We start from the raw sequence: 15,977 nt of genomic DNA on the forward strand, positions 1-15,977 counted from the left end.
TTCTTTAAAAGCACAAACAGGAGGTAAGAGGCAGTGTGCGCTTTATTTTGAAAATCTCAGAAATAATTTTCTTTAAAAAACTGAAAAACAAAATTCTTTACATTGGGTTGCCAATGTTGAGGAAATCTTGGGAATATTGAATATTGAAAATTAATTTTTTAATGGTAATTTTTTATTGAAATTAACCAGAAATGTTAAATAACTGATGCTGATATTAAAATATATTTTCCCAACAATATTTAATGTTGTTGTTCAGGTCCAACCTTCACTTTTGAAAATTTGCCATTATTTCCCATAGAAATATTCTGATTTTATAAATTTCTGAAATTTTGCAACCCTAGTGTAAATGTGATGTTTTTAATGGTTTTACTTAATATTAATTCTGCCTCTCAGTGCAGAGGCTGTGGGTTCAATTCCCACTTGTTGTTCACAATATCATTTTTAAAGCCAAACAGTTCTGTGGGAATATTCGATGTTCTAATCCAGGATTTAATTAACCTAAGCCTAATTGTGTGTAATGATGATGACGATGATGAAGAAAAGCTGTAAATGTGCTGCTTTGTTCCAGAATAAAATGGGCTGCTTCCCATTGGTCAGAGTGACGATGCTTGTGTCCAACGTGCTGATCGCGGTGAGTGCGTACGTAGATATTTGTTCGTAACCGATAATGTTTTAGTTAATGAAATTGCTGTTCTAATGAACAGAAGATGATTAGGATCAACTTTGATGGATAAATAATTTTGGGCAAATGAAGAATAATGTTTAAATGTCTAAAAGAACTCAAAATAGAATATTGTGATAAAAGTCGAAAGTTCTATTCAACTTTAATCTCAACATTTTGACTTTAATCTTGATTTGTCCAAAATTATTTTCTCCATCAAAATTGGCCCTAATCCTCTTCCTATTGGACCTTTGTTGCATTATAGACATTATTATGATGGACATTATATTCTACCCAATGTTTCCCCCAATTAAGATTTTTTTCTTGTAACTGTTTTTTTCTTGTGAACAGGGAGTTTTTCCCGTAGGAGACTTTACAGTTGTACTGGACACATTGTTGTAAAGGGCCTTTTTGAAATCGTAATGTAAAGTTTTTCCTCATATCCAACAAATTATTTGTCACTTTTGTTGTGAAATGACAGTTTAGGGGCTTTTTTTGTTATATTGTAATGTATCGTTTTTCAATTTTGTCACGACAAACATTTTTTCTCCCTGGGAGTTTTTTCTTTAATGTGTGATGGAGATCCATGGATTCTCACTGGGTCAAAGAACAGGAGGAATAATGTGAGCAGGAGGAAAGGGTTGCCAGGCGTGATTAGTCGTGCTGAGGGATGATGGAGGCACACTTTGAGTTAGAGGGAGAGCGTGCACGTCCAATCACATTTCACCATGCGAGTGTGATGACGGTACGAGACGGGGAAATAAACCCTGCAGCCAAAAGGTGAAAGATGGAGGAAGGAGAGAAAGAGGGAATAAAAGATTGATATCAGGGACGTTAAAGGAGAGTTAAAGGTCGTGACAGGTGAGCTCAGCTTTACACGCTACAATCAGCAGAAACACTATTTCAATATTTGTTTTTTTTTTTCTGTTTGGGGCTGTTTTCAGTTTGTCATAATAGTCTTTATATCATTTTCATGGAGTCATTTTGTGTTTTTGTGTTGATATTTTGTGTCTATTTAGAATTTGTGTGTGTGTGTGTGTGTGGGGGGCACTGGGAACGTTGGGAACACTGGGAACGAAGGATGAAGTTGGAGTGTTTATTATGATTGTGATGTAACGTCCTCTTATTTCCAAAAGCTCTTATTGTTTAACGAGCGGTGGACGTGACCCCGTGAGGGCGGCTGACAGTCTGACAGCTACACAAACTGTATGTGTGTGTTTGTGTGTGTGTTCCTCAGCTGGCCGGTCTGGCCCTGATGGCCGTGGGAATCTGGGTGAGCGTGGATAGCGGGTCCTTCCTGACCCTCCTGGGGCCGTTCTCTAAACAGGGGGTGCAGTTTGTTAACGTGGGCTACCTGTGCATCGCGCTGGGGGCTGTGCTGGTTCTACTGGGTCTGCTGGGGTCCTGTGGGGCCCACGGGGAGAACAAGTGTCTGCTGCTCTCAGTAAGTGGTCCACTCTACCTTTACACTCTCCCAGCATGCTAATGGTTTCAAACTGGTGGAAAGAATACGGTTAGAACAAACGTTTAAAACTATTTTGGAAGAAATTCACAACTTAGTGCGACTTATATAATAATGACACTTGTTTCGCACTTATTTTGCAATGAAACCTCTGAAACACCATTTATTGCATTTTGATGCCACATTTTGTGAAGTAAAGCTAAAGTTTGTTTAGATGATGAAGCACACTGTAGCTGCAGGGGTCCTCAGGGATAGACGGGAGCATCAGAGCAGATCGCCTGTAGTAAATATACGGTGAGGCTGATGTATGTGTTTCTGGGTTATTCAGATTAAAATGAGTTAAAACAACCTATGAACACATGGAAGTCCCTTTGAGTGTGCAACAATTATTACAACGATACCAATTAAAGAAGGAAAAAGCAACAGAAAAGCTCCCTACGCTGGTTGGAACACAGCGTATGGGGCTAAAATCACAGCGTATGGGGTTAAAATCACAGCGTATGGGGTTAAAATCACAGCGTATGGGGTTAAAATCACAAGGAGTTAAAATCACAGCGTAGGAGGCTAAAATGACAGCGTAGAAGGTTAAAATCACACTGTAGGGGGTTAAAATCACAGGATGGGGTTAAAATTTCAGCGTAGGGGGTTAAAATCACAGCGTAGGGGGTTAAAATCACAAGGGGTTAAAATCACAGCGTAGGAGGCTAAAATGACAGCGTAGAAGGTTAAAATCACAGCGTAGGAGGTTAAAATCACACTGTAGGGGGTTAAAATCACAGCATAGGGGGTTAAAATCACAGCGTAGGAGGTTAAAATCACAGCATAGGGGGTTAAAATCACAGCGTAGGGGGTTAAAATCACACTGTAGGGGGTTAAAATCACACTGTAGGGGGTTAAAATCACAGGATAGGGGTTAAAATTTCAGCGTAGGGGGTTAAAATCACAGCGTAGGGGGTTAAAATCACAAGGGGTTAAAATCACAGCGTAGGAGGCTAAAATGACAGCGTAGAAGGTTAAAATGACAGCGTAGGAGGTTAAAATCACACTGTAGGGGGTTAAAATCACACTGTAGGGGGTTAAAATCACAGCGTAGGGGGTTAAAATCACAGCGTAGAGGGTTAAAATCACAGTGTGGGGGGTTAAAATCACAGTTTAGGGGGTCCTACGCTCAACCTTGCTGGTGAGAACCCTGGATAGAGCTAATGAGTTTGAGTAGATTCTACAGCTAGTTTTTTACAGTGTAAAGATGGCTTTTATGTCACATGCTGTTAAATCAGCTTCTTCTTAATTTAAACGTAAGTGTGGATTATGAAAGGGCCTGATTGCTCAGGTTGGTTTTCTGACGTGTATTGAAGCATTTCCATCTCCCAGCTGGTCCACACAGTGAGCATTAGCATGCTCATTAACCAGGGCTAACGACAGCACAGCGTTTAATGGACTGAGGACAAATAACGGACAAAGCGTGGGAACTGTATCTGTGTGAAGCTAACGTAGCTTTAGCTCAACACGTGGACAACAGAAGGATTTCTCCTGAAAATCGTAGAGGGACATTGAGATGGACAGATAGATATATAGAGATAGAGAGATATCAGGTTATATAATGATAATGAGATGTAGAGCGGGGGTGCTCAATCTTTTTAGCCCACGTCCCCCAAAATAAAGGAGAGAAGTTTTTGGGTTAATATGGTTAAATCTGATGAAAAGAGGTTAAAAGTGACAATAATGGTCAACATATGTGACATTAGGTGTAAAAGTGACATTAAAAGACATTAAAATGTGATGTAGATGTGTCAGAAATGGGAGAAATGTAGCAAAAATACATTAAAAGGAGCCAAAATATGGCAAGAAAAAGTGATGAAAATTTGTTAAAATATGGTGAGTTTGGTTTATTTGTAAAAAAAATGGTTAAAATAAGAGAAAATGAGCTCAAGGTGTTAAAAAATAAATATCCTGGGGTCCTGACCCCAAAGTTGAGAACTCCTGATGTAGACAAGATATAGGGAGATAAGGAGAGATTTATAGAAATATCAAAGTTAAGTTCAAAGCTTTTCTCTTCTGCTTATGACTGAGATGCAGATTTTTCATTTCATGTTTTAATTACTGCTGGGACTTGAATGCGTTTATTGCTATTATTTACAATTAATTAATTACAGAAAAATAACACACTGAAAAAAAAAAATAACACGCAGAACCTCTCATTTCCAGAATTCCCGGTACACCCATAATACTGATGCACAGAGCACAACACGAGAAACAGGAGAACCAGAGCAGAAGTTGTTGCTCTGTCGTACGAAAATTCATTTAAAGTAGAAAAACATCACTTTTCATGTCAAACATTGTTATTCCATTCATTTAGATTCATTAATTACAAATTAGATTTAATGTTTTTATGAATTTTTAAACGGTTTAATTTTCCATTGTGTAAAAACAATAAATTGCCTTGTGAATTAAATGTGTTTTGATAAATGTTTAAATCAGTGGTTCTTTAGTTCCTCTTTGTCTGACGACGACATTTTACTGTAAATACTGTGAAAAACATCTATAGATCATAATGATGGAATGAATGAGTGATAACAACACATTTTAAAGAATCTTATTTTGTAAATAAGTGAATGAAACAGTATTTATTTCCTCCTGAATAGATTTATTTATATAGATCTTACCATTTACAGTCATCTCCCTCCTGATGTGGAACCAACACTGATCCTTGTATTTTCAGTTAATGTTCTAATAAACATAATTTCTATCATCATTTTGTGTATTTTGTTGGTTTGTCTGTTTTTTTATTGTTCAGTATATTTTTCTCTTTTTTTTGTAGTTTTGTGAGTTGCTGGAAATAATTATCATTTTTAATTAAAGATAAATATTATAAAACCCCATATTTTTAATGCTTTCATTTGTTAATTTTCCTCTCTCTCTCAAGTACCCCCTGTAGTGCCACCGCGTACCCCCATTTGAGAAACACTGGTTTAAAGAACTAGTGTGATATAGAAATATAGAGACATATAGAGACAATAAGATATGAAATAGTGAGATACAGTGACTGTGTGACTATCACCAGATACTTTGATATTTGCATGTTTTCTAGGATGTAATTGTGTATTTTCATGTGTAAATGTTTGTGTTTCTGCAGTTTTTCTCCATCATTCTGGTGATATATGTGGCTGAGGTGGCGGCTGCAGTGGTGGCGTTGGCCTACTCTTATTTTGTAAGTCCTGAACCCTTCTATCATTGAATGATCTGCTTTGTGTCCTCCTCACCACACAGAGCTAAAGCATTTTATATGCAAAACAGCCTATTTACATATGTGTCCTCCTCTGTCTCACACACACACGCACAGGCACACACACACGTAATAATTATAAAGGCTTCCAATGAGCTCAAAGCGAGCTGGCCTCATAAAGGAAGTGGAGCTTTAGTATTTTGTGAGCAGAGCTGCAGGTTTAATGCACATTAGCATTAGCTTGGGTTAGCTTTACGACGACTGACGGCCAGGTTGGATGGAGGGAAAAGTGTTCCAACAGAGGCTGGTTTCTGCGGAAAAGGATGTAATCACACACCATGGTGGGAAAGGTTGGACATTAAAGGGGCAGCATTATGAAAAAAATCACTTTCTAATGGTGTAGCTACAGTGATATACATTCATTTAGCCTCATTCAGAGGGACAAAGTGTAAAAAGTTCTGTTTCCTCCCTTGTTATTCCACATTTTGTTAAAAGTCAGCTTTAAAATGGACATTTGGATTTTTCTCACGTTATGACGTCACATTGCAGAAACTCCTCCTCCTGACAATGCTGACTCCTCCCAACCCATAAGAACGTAAGCTCCTCCCCCTCAAACTACCTCACAAGTTAAACAAACATAGCGACGTCAGATTAATATCACAGTTAATATCTTATTACGTTGAGTTTATAGATAATGCAGTATATAGATAAACCGAAGAGAGCTCACGATCAGTTCCACTTTTAGTATCCGTTACACCACCTTTATGGGATGATCTGACCAATGCAACACGGCGGTCGGACAAACAATGGACTAACATCTTAAATGTAATATTACTGTGGTCAGATGAGGAGAAGAAAAACTGTTAATGATTTACTGCTGCTGAAGCAGCGTGTGTTTACTTCTATCTATAAAAATATTTAAAGTATGTCAGACACCAACAACATGCAACAATAAATGACAGATATTGTGACCTATTTTTTTTTAATTTGGGGGAATTTGTGGGGGAACAATTTGAGGATAATTGCAGGATTTTAGAAAATGACTGCCAACATGTGATATAATCATGGAAAACATGTGTAGTTTCATTGAAACATGTGTATTTGGAGGTACTGATATATCTAAACCTGAATTAGTTTGTGATTTACACAGTCATTTTTTTTTCTCCACTTTTTCCTGCGGGCCGATATGGGAGCTTTAAAGGGCTAGATTTGGGCCCCCGGGCCTTTAGTTTGACAAGTGTGGTTTAAAGGAAACACCGTCTAGTTTGAAATAAATAATGACGTTTGCAGGAAATGAGGCGCTGCACGTTTCACGAAGAGAAATCAAGGTAATAACGATGCTACATTACAGCAACGTTATGATTTCCTCCATCAGCACCAGCATTTTGTCTGTTTATTTATTATTATTATTGTTTGTTTATGGAAAGGTCAGAGCACAATGTCCTCAGAAAATGATTAATGTAGCAAAAATGAATTAAAAGGATCAAAAATATGGCAGAAAGAGTGATGAAAATATGGAAAGTTTGGTGTAGTTGCAGAAAAATGATTTAAAAAAAATGAGCAAAAATTGACTCAAATTGTTAAAAAAAAATCCACAGATAGGTCACTTTAGACTATAAGTCACTGAATTTCAAGTTTGGAATTTATGTTAAATTTAAAAAGGACGAAGGCAATGTACATAGAGTGAAAACTAGTGCCCGCCATCGTCTCCGTTCTACAGACGAGAAACAGAACGCTGCTAGTTTTTATCTGTAGAAACCTGATGCATTTGTTTAGTTGGATTGATTTCTGAGCACGTTTGTTAGCGTTAGCTTCATCTGCTCATTACAAACACAGAGATATGAGCGTCTCTCCCCCTCTCTGATCATAACAGTAAACACAATGAATGTGGCTAATGCTAACACTCATATGCATTTATATAGTCAATAAGTAAGAGGCGTATCGCTGACATAAATCTGCTCCAGGCCCGTGAGTCGCGTCTAATCAAAGAGCCAATAACTTTCTGCTTGGTCCCAGTAACGGAGATGAAATCAGCGATTCCAGCAGGCGTTACGGCGGTCGTCAGTGAGCACGCTGGAGATTTATGAAGCGTGGATTAATGAACTGAGCTGTAATGATCCAACATCAGTGGTTGAAGTCCAGTCCACACGGCATCTTCAACCTCTGATCAACAGAGAAAGGGATTAGAACCAAGTCTGAAAGGTAACATCGATCTGGCCTCGTTGGAGCCGATCAATAAGTTCACATCAGCAACGGCGGGAAAATGACTTCATGTCTTAGAGCGAGTGCACAGCAAAGAGGAGCCGGCTCACGTTTACAGAGCATTAAACACCAGATGGAACGAGTTGAGTCTAATGAGTCAGGACTCATGGATCCTCTGAAAAAACTTAATTAACCACCAGGAACACTCAGAACTCAAACGAGCCGGTTAAAGGACTCAGGACTCACAGTGAGGATTCAAACCCTTCAGCTAGAACAGCGTTTCTCAAATGGGGGTACGTGTACCCCTAGGGGTACGTGATGATACTACAGTGGGTACTAGAGACTGCTTTTTGCAGATGATGTGATTCTGTTGGTTCCATCAGACCGAGACCTTCAACACTCTGCTGTGAACTGATCCAGTGAGTGGTCAGGATAAGAATCAGCACCTCCACATCTGGGTTGGGGGTGAGATCCTGACCCAAGTGGAGGAGTTCTAGTACCTCAGAGTCTGGTTCACGAGTGATGGAAGGATGGAGCGAGAGGTGGATTGGTGTGGAGTATGTACCGATGTGTTGTGGTGAAGAAGGAGCTGAGCTGAAAGGCAAAGCTCTGGATCTATGTTCCTACCCTCACATATGGTCATGAGCTTTGGGTCATGAACCAAGGAACCAAATCATCAGGTACAAACGGCTGAAATGAGTTTCCTCCGTAGCGTGGCTGGACTCTTCCTTAGAGATAGCGTGAGAAGCTCAGTCATCAGGGAGGAGCTCAGAGTAGAGCTGACACGTGAAACTGCCAGACTCACAACATCACCAACAAAAATCAATGGAGGCCAAATGTTTCCTCTGTGTGTGAGTTGATGACTACGCTGTGATGATTCTCTGAACCAATCGGTGTCTGCTTTGAGCTTACGTCACATTTTCAGACCAGGGCTGTTTTTTATGGAACCTCAACAAAGGAGGAACTAAAAAAAGCAGCACCAGGAACCACGGAGGAGGAACTTTTTCCCAGTGGAAACACACAAAAAGAGAGTAAAGCCGATACTGCCAGTGGAGACTCAACTGGTCTGGGAACGCCGCAGGAAGAGCTGGAAGAAGTGGGCGGGGCTATGGAAGGTTCCCACAACACCACTATGGATAAGTGGAAGAAGATGGATGGCTGGATGGATGGATGGATGGATAGACTTTCAAGAACCAATGAGGACACAAAAGGTCTGTTCATAAAACCAAGAGAATAATTCAGTTACAGGAGTCGCTCAGAGGCTCCATGTGAAGGTTCAGAAAACCAGACCTTGAACCATATAGTTGTCATTGTTTCATCATATTAAGTCCTAAACTAATGAGTGACTCAGATTAACCTGAATGCATTAAATTAATTAAAACTAGCAGATATATGAAGGACACATTTCCATGTCATCATGTCGTGTTTGTTGACACATTTATGTTAAGTTTCCATTTCCTCGTCTTTCTCTAATCAGACTTAACTTCCTGGAATCATTCACGTTTAATACGGTTGATAGAGTTAGCTAATAAATGATTCATTTCATAGTTAAAACACAGAAATGAACTAAAACACTGAGATTGAGCAGTTAGCTACACATGCTAAGGCTAACATTAGCCCACCTGTTTTACAGTTAAAAAAATGGAGGAAACGTGTGATATTGTCCCAAAACATGTCATAGAGATATTTACATAGAAGGTCAAGTTTTGCTTTATATTACGTCAGAAATTTGCAATGGATGTAGCCCTAGTTAATTACACTACGGGAACACCTAAAGCTAAAATATCGGTTACACTGTGGTCCTCATAAGTCCCTAAAACCTGACACCGTAAAAAGCCACAGAGAATCCTGGTGCTACCTGTGTGTGTGTGTGTGTGTGTGTGTGTGTGTGTGTGGTGACATTGATGAATTAGCTATGTGGTAATTACCCATGCGGTTGCTCTCTCTTTGCTTGTTGGGGGCACTTTTAATTGTGGCGTGTACCCCAGCATTCCCTGAGGCGCCACCGATCCACCCACACACACACACACACACCACATCAAACTGGTCTGTGTGTGAACGTTCACAACGGGACTATTAATCAAAGCAGAGAAAAGAAGGAGTGCCAGAGGAAGAAAAGCAGAGCGATGCCAAAAATTCCTTCTTTCGTTCTTTCTTTGGATAAAAATATGAATATGAGACAAAACGTGAGCGTCCACAGACGTCAGAAACGTCAATATATATGGAAATGCCTCTGAGTTTACGGACACAGGAAGGAGAAAAGCAGCGCAGAATAATGGGGCGCCCACTTTCTGATTTATTCCCATTTTCTGCAGGCACGGTGGTGCCTCTTTATTTCCCAGGTGCTTTGTGTGTGTGTGTGTGTGTGTGTGTGTGTGTAGATTTATTTAATTTGTGATGAGCGGGTGACTCCCACTGAATTATAATCCCCTGCCTGTGTTTTAACTCTAGAGCTGTGGACGCAGCCAATAGGAGGCCTCGCTGGTGCTTTTTCCACACAAACACATTTCCATACAAAGGCCTGACATTTACATAAAGAGCTGATCCAGCACTTTACATCATTAAAATGCAACTTCATATTTATTTTTAAAACACAAATGTAGAGTTTTATAATAAATAATTCATGAATGTCATTTTAGAAAATGTTTAGAATTAATTTACAACAAATGATATATATGTATTTCTTTTAAATTGTTTAACAAAGGTAGATATAAAGGTTTAATGGTGCGTCAACGAGGGTTTTAAAATCTATTAAATAGTCCAAGGTGACATCATTAGTTTATGAATACTTTTTAATTAATCTTGAAGCTTTATTTTACATTGTTACCAACATTTTTTCATATGCAGACGACATGTGACTATACACTCAACAATAACACAGACAGTTTTACATAGTGCATACTGTATGTGTAGTTATTAAAATTTATAGGTGCATATATGTTGTTATTACACGATTATTGTGGCTCAGATTTTACAGAAACTGATGCAAATATAAAATTGACTTCCTAAGAAAGGAAATGGTAATATTGATATTGTTATTATTATTATTATTATTATAAATTAAAACAAAACAAACAAAAAAAAAAACAATCTGACACTGAACGTAGCCTCACATGCATGTTTTGGTAAAATTTCACACATTCACACACAATTCTCTTGGTAAACATGAGGACAGGGAGACGGAAATATGAGCCCTAACCCTAACCCTAAAAGCAAACAAAACAAAGATGTGTAAACAGAGACAAAAATGACGAGAAAATATTAAACTGAAACAGAATTGGGAACATTAAGAAAGGGAGAATCACACGTTAATCCCAAATACCTGCTTTAGGTACTACCATTCACTCATTCCCCCTGTTCACAGCCACCACCATTACAGCTAAGCTTCACACTTGTCACCATACTGGCTGGATTACACAACATAATAAACACAATATAATCTACAACTTCACATCTCACCCTCACTGTAAAATAATCTATTCTTCCTCACCCTTTTTATTTCCTATCTTCAGTCTCTCCTCCCTGCTCCCTTTCCCCTCCCCTTCCCCCTCCCCCTCCACTTAGGTGTAACACTGCTCTCCCTTTTTATATCCTCCCTATAATAAAATATTTCTTACCCTTCCTTAGGGAGGGCTGGTGATGGTCACAATCAAGCAATAAAATAAATAAATTTATTTTATTGCAATAACAAAACATGCATTGCTGTCTCATAATGATTGCACTTCCTGTGGTGTTGACCTTTGACAGCATGTGCAGACATGGAAGAAAAAAAAAAAAAGGGAGAATCTTTACTCGTCTCTATTTCACAGATACAGTATGTGTTACGGTCACAATAATAAAGAGTGAGTCGTTGAGATTAGAGTGACAGACTGTCAGAACTAACCGTGTGTGTGTGTGTGTGTGTGTGTGTTCCAACAGGCTGAAGACATCCTCAAAGCGTGGGCAACTGAAAGCTTACAAAACGGGTACAGCAGCGATGTGGTGGCGACTACGACCTGGAACAGCACAATGACTGAGGTGCGACATTGTTTCAGTTAATACTTCATTTAATTTGATCAGCAAAAATAAAAATAAAAATACTTTATAAATCACTGATTGTTGAAGGACTCCCACCCTAAAGTCCCTCTATCCTCAGGGTTTGTGTCTTCAACAGTCTGTGATTTACTCTCTAACTTCACCAGAGCGCGTCAGCGCACTGTTTAAGGGAGAGTAAAGGTCCCTTAGGAGAGCTCTTCTTCTCTGCTTTATTGTCTACTACCAAACCTCAGAGTTGGAACTTTCGCTCCTTGTGGTCATAGACAATTTTTCAGGTCACAACTGTTTTTATCCTCTTTCTATAAACAAGAGGTTTATATCGACTTCTTTAACTTTCCCTGATTATTTAGATCAACTAACAGCAACATAAGTTGACATTGGAACTGAAAAAGTTGCTAAATGATCTAAAAATCTACTAAATAATCTATAAAGCTGCTAAATGATCTATAAATCAGGCTGAATGTTTCACTCCAATAGAAAACAATGGGATGTTTACAGTCAGTGTGACATCATCAATCACATGGTTTCAAGATGGAGGAACACAGGCTCTAAAACTGTAAAGTAGTCCAGTTTTTAAAATGTCATTAAATAAATATGTAGCATAATGTTTTTTGTTAGCAGCTCAGACACAAGGTCACGGGAACAAAGCAAAGCAGGCGATTCATCTGAATATTTTAGGTCACAGTGACGTGCTAGCTAACGCGCTAACGGAGGCCGACAACCTTCAGCGAGAATAAACATTGTTTCCTTTGTGTTTCAGCTGAAATGCTGTGGTTTCTCCAACTACACTGACTTATTGGGCTCTAAGTTTGAGGAGAACGAAGGAAGTCTGCCTGTGGTTTGTTGTTGGACCAACATCGCCCCCTGTAGCCCGGCGGAGGCAGAACGCAGTGCCGTGCAGGTCAGTACCAACACATATGCTAACATGTTACATTTTATACGTAAGGCTGACATTACACTGTCATTAACATGAATAAGGTGTTATGAAGGCTGTCATTAAGTGTCATTCACTACATTATGACACCTTTGGAGCTATGTTGGCATTTTTTGGGTTAGGTGGAGGGATCGAGTGGGGTTTGGTAGGGTGTTTGTGTGTATGTGCAGTGTTTGTGTGTGCGTTTGCACGAGTGTTCGTGTGTGACTTACGTGCACGTTGTGCATGAGAGACACTTTCATTTCAGTTTCATCAGCTTGAGCAGGGTTTAAATCTGCTTTATAGATAAACTGTCTGTTTAAAAAAAATCTCATTCATTGATTAATGTATTATAAAAATAATCGTTAGTTGCAGCTCAACATTAAAATAACAATCAGAGCATTAACACAGGAAACAACAAAACTGTTTTTCTGTAATTTTATTCATTTAGGTGTTTGTGTGTTATTTGCATTTGCTGTGTGTTTCGATAGTGTTTTTGTGCATTTTAATTGCTATTTTGTATTTTTTTGCTCATTTTGTGTATTTCTGTCTTTTTAAACAATTTAGTGTATTTTTGTTTTCCCTTAGTGCAATTTATGTAATTGTGTTTTCTGTTATTTGTGTGTTTTGATCATAATTTTGTGTATTTATGTAATGTTAGTTATATTTTTTAACTCATATTTTGTGTATCTTTGTGTGATTTTTGGATTTATAAATCATTTAGTGTATTTTTATTGTCATTTTTTGTGCTTTGATATCTGCGTCTCACACTGACCTCCCCAGGGCTGTTCCCGACACATCCTGGAGTCGCTCCGTAAACACGCCTACATCCTGGGGGCCATCACCACCGCCATCGGAGCACTGGAGGTAAGATGGAGGGGGCGGAGCTCCCTGTGGTTGGTTGATTGGTTGGTTGTGAATACTGTTGTGCTGCTCCTTCAGGTCGTCGCCATGACGGTGTCCATGTACCTGTACTGTCGCCTTGACAACGAGACCAGCCGAGTCATCTCTGAGAAACATTGATGTTCACTTTTCTCTATGAATTTAAAAATATCACGTCAATAAATCATTCTCACACAATCAGTGATACCCACACTTATGTATCCATCTGAATAATATCCACTGCAGGAAGTTTACTATTATTATTATAGTCATGTTAAAGATGGAAATCCTGGTTTTAATCAGAAACAATAAGACAGTCATCAACATCCCCCACCAGATTGGTTGTCTTTATAACTCCCAACGTTTTCCTAAATGTCCGAAATCTAACTTACACATAAGAAAATATTATCACATCAAAATATAAAATGACTCTCTTAAACAGTTTCTAATGAAAGCTGTCTCCTTTGAAGATACATCAAACAGAGCAAAAAAAAACCCGTAACAAGGGCAATAACTGATTGCACACTTTTGATTTTCAAACTCCAACAAGGTATCAATACCCTGAAGCCACACACCACATGTAGTTGTTGTATCTTAAACAGTTTCTGAGAAAAGCTATAACAGTTAACTCAAACCTATGTCCTCCTTCACACTTTGTGGTGGGGAAAATAAAATGGGTTCAAAGTCAAAGTTGAAATAGGATTTTAAAAACCACAGATATGAGTTAAAAGTTGTAAATTAGAGTGAGCAAAAACAGACATAAAAAGTGCTAAAAAGGTTCAAAGTGTCAATATTGGAACAATTAGTTTAAACTGGTAAATAACGGACATGACTAATAGTGACTAATGGAGAATGTGGTTGAATTGTCAACATATGTGACATTAGGTGTAAAATGATTATAATAGAGCTGCAACTAACGATTATTTTCATAATCAATTATCAGTCAATAAATTAAACGATTAATCACATTTTTTTTAAACAGTTAATCTATAAAGCACATTAAAACCCTGCTTAAACTGAAATAAAAGTGTCTCACACAAACACACACACGAACACTCGCGCACACACAGGTTGTTGTTATTGTACCTTCTCCATCGTGGACAGACCATTCAGAGGTTCAGTGACGTATCTTATTACGTGTTTGCAGATGACGTACAGCTCTACTGCTCGTTTAACATCTCGTACCTGTTTAATGTAAAGCAGTGGCTGAGTGAGAACAGACTAATTCAACTCAGTGTCATCACTGGTTTTAAGCAACACCTGGAGATCTGAGCATGTCAGTCAAAATCTCAGAGTTCTCTTTGATGAAGACATGTCTCAAGTGCAATATTTAAGACAGTATAAAAGACTGAATAATATCTCCAAGCTGAGTCAGATGGTCTCACAAAAAAAGCTAGAGATTATTATTATTCATGCTTTTGTGACGTTGTCGTTGGACTGTAACCACCTGTTGACCTGCCTAAATAGGAAGGAGCTGACCCGCCTACAGTAGGTTCTAAACCCTGCAGTGAGGTTCCTGACCCCCACCAACAGCACAGACCATATTACTGCTGGTCTGAAGCCTCTCCATTGACTTCCTGTTGCCTTCAGAGTGAACTTTCATGGAGCTTCGTGGACAGGCTCCACATGATATCAAAGATCTGATCCAGCTCTACACTAAAGCTCAGAGTCTGAGGTCTTCAGACCAAAACCTGCTAATGGTTCCTGGAACCAGTCACAAAACCAGAGGAGACGGATCTTTAAAGCTGTTGTGCCTCATCTCTGGAATAAACTTCCTCTGTCCTTTTGCTCCATTGACTCTGTGGAGACTTAAAAAAAATAAGTCTTTAGCTGTTTTTAAACAGGTTTTCCAGAGTCAATAGATATTTACACACAAACACTCTATACACGCGCGCGCGCACACACACACAAAGACTCTATACGCGCGCGCACACACACACACAAACACTCTATACGCGCGCGCGCGCACACACACACAAACACTCTATACGCGTGCGCACACACACACACAAACACTCTATCCGCGCGCGCACGCGCACACACACAAACACTCTATACGCGCGCGCGCACACACACAAACACTCTATACGCGCGCGCACACACACACAAACACACTATATATACGCGCGCGCACACACACACAAACACTCTATACGCGCGTGCACACACACACACAAACACTCTATACGCGCGCGCGCACACACACACAAACTCTCTATACGCGCGCGCGCACACACACAAACACTCTATACGCGCGCGCACACACACAAACACTCTATACGCGCGCGCGCACACACAAACACTCTATACGCGCGCGCGCACACACAAACACTCTATACGCGCACACACGCAAACGCACTATACGCGCACACACACAAACAGTATACGCGCACACACACACAGTATACGCGCACACACACACAGTATACGCGCACACACACAAACACTATACGCGCACACACACAAACACACTATACGCGCACACACACAAACACACTATACGCGCACACACACAAACACTCTATACGCGCACACACACAAACACACTATACGCGCACACACACAAACACTCTATACGTGCACACACACAAACTTGTGC

The 15,977-nt window shown here is 39.4% G+C and overlaps 1 protein-coding gene across 1 annotated transcript; it reads left to right on the top strand.

Moving 5' to 3' along the window:
• The first annotated feature begins 585 nt into the window (after nt 1–585).
• tspan1 (tetraspanin 1) lies at nt 586–13,519 on the top strand. The gene is made up of 7 exons (XM_028443853.1): nt 586–631; nt 1,899–2,105; nt 5,257–5,331; nt 11,467–11,565; nt 12,344–12,484; nt 13,280–13,363; nt 13,439–13,519. The coding sequence occupies exons 1-7, from the start codon at nt 605–607 to the stop codon at nt 13,517–13,519; spliced, it is 714 nt and encodes a 237-aa protein (XP_028299654.1). The 5' UTR covers nt 586–604.
• The last annotated feature ends 2,458 nt before the right edge of the window (nt 13,520–15,977 follow it).

Source organism: Gouania willdenowi, chromosome 4 (assembly GCF_900634775.1).
Source record: "Gouania willdenowi chromosome 4, fGouWil2.1, whole genome shotgun sequence".
NCBI lineage: Eukaryota > Metazoa > Chordata > Actinopteri > Blenniiformes > Gobiesocidae > Gouania > Gouania willdenowi.

Coding starts and splice junctions, on each gene's coding strand:
- tspan1 (XM_028443853.1), top strand. CDS start 605: ATGCTTGTGTCCAACGTGCTGATCGCG. Junction 11,566..12,343: donor GGAACAGCACAATGACTGAG/GTGCGACATTGT, acceptor TTTGTGTTTCAG/CTGAAATGCTGTGGTTTCTC. Junction 12,485..13,279: donor CAGAACGCAGTGCCGTGCAG/GTCAGTACCAAC, acceptor TGACCTCCCCAG/GGCTGTTCCCGACACATCCT.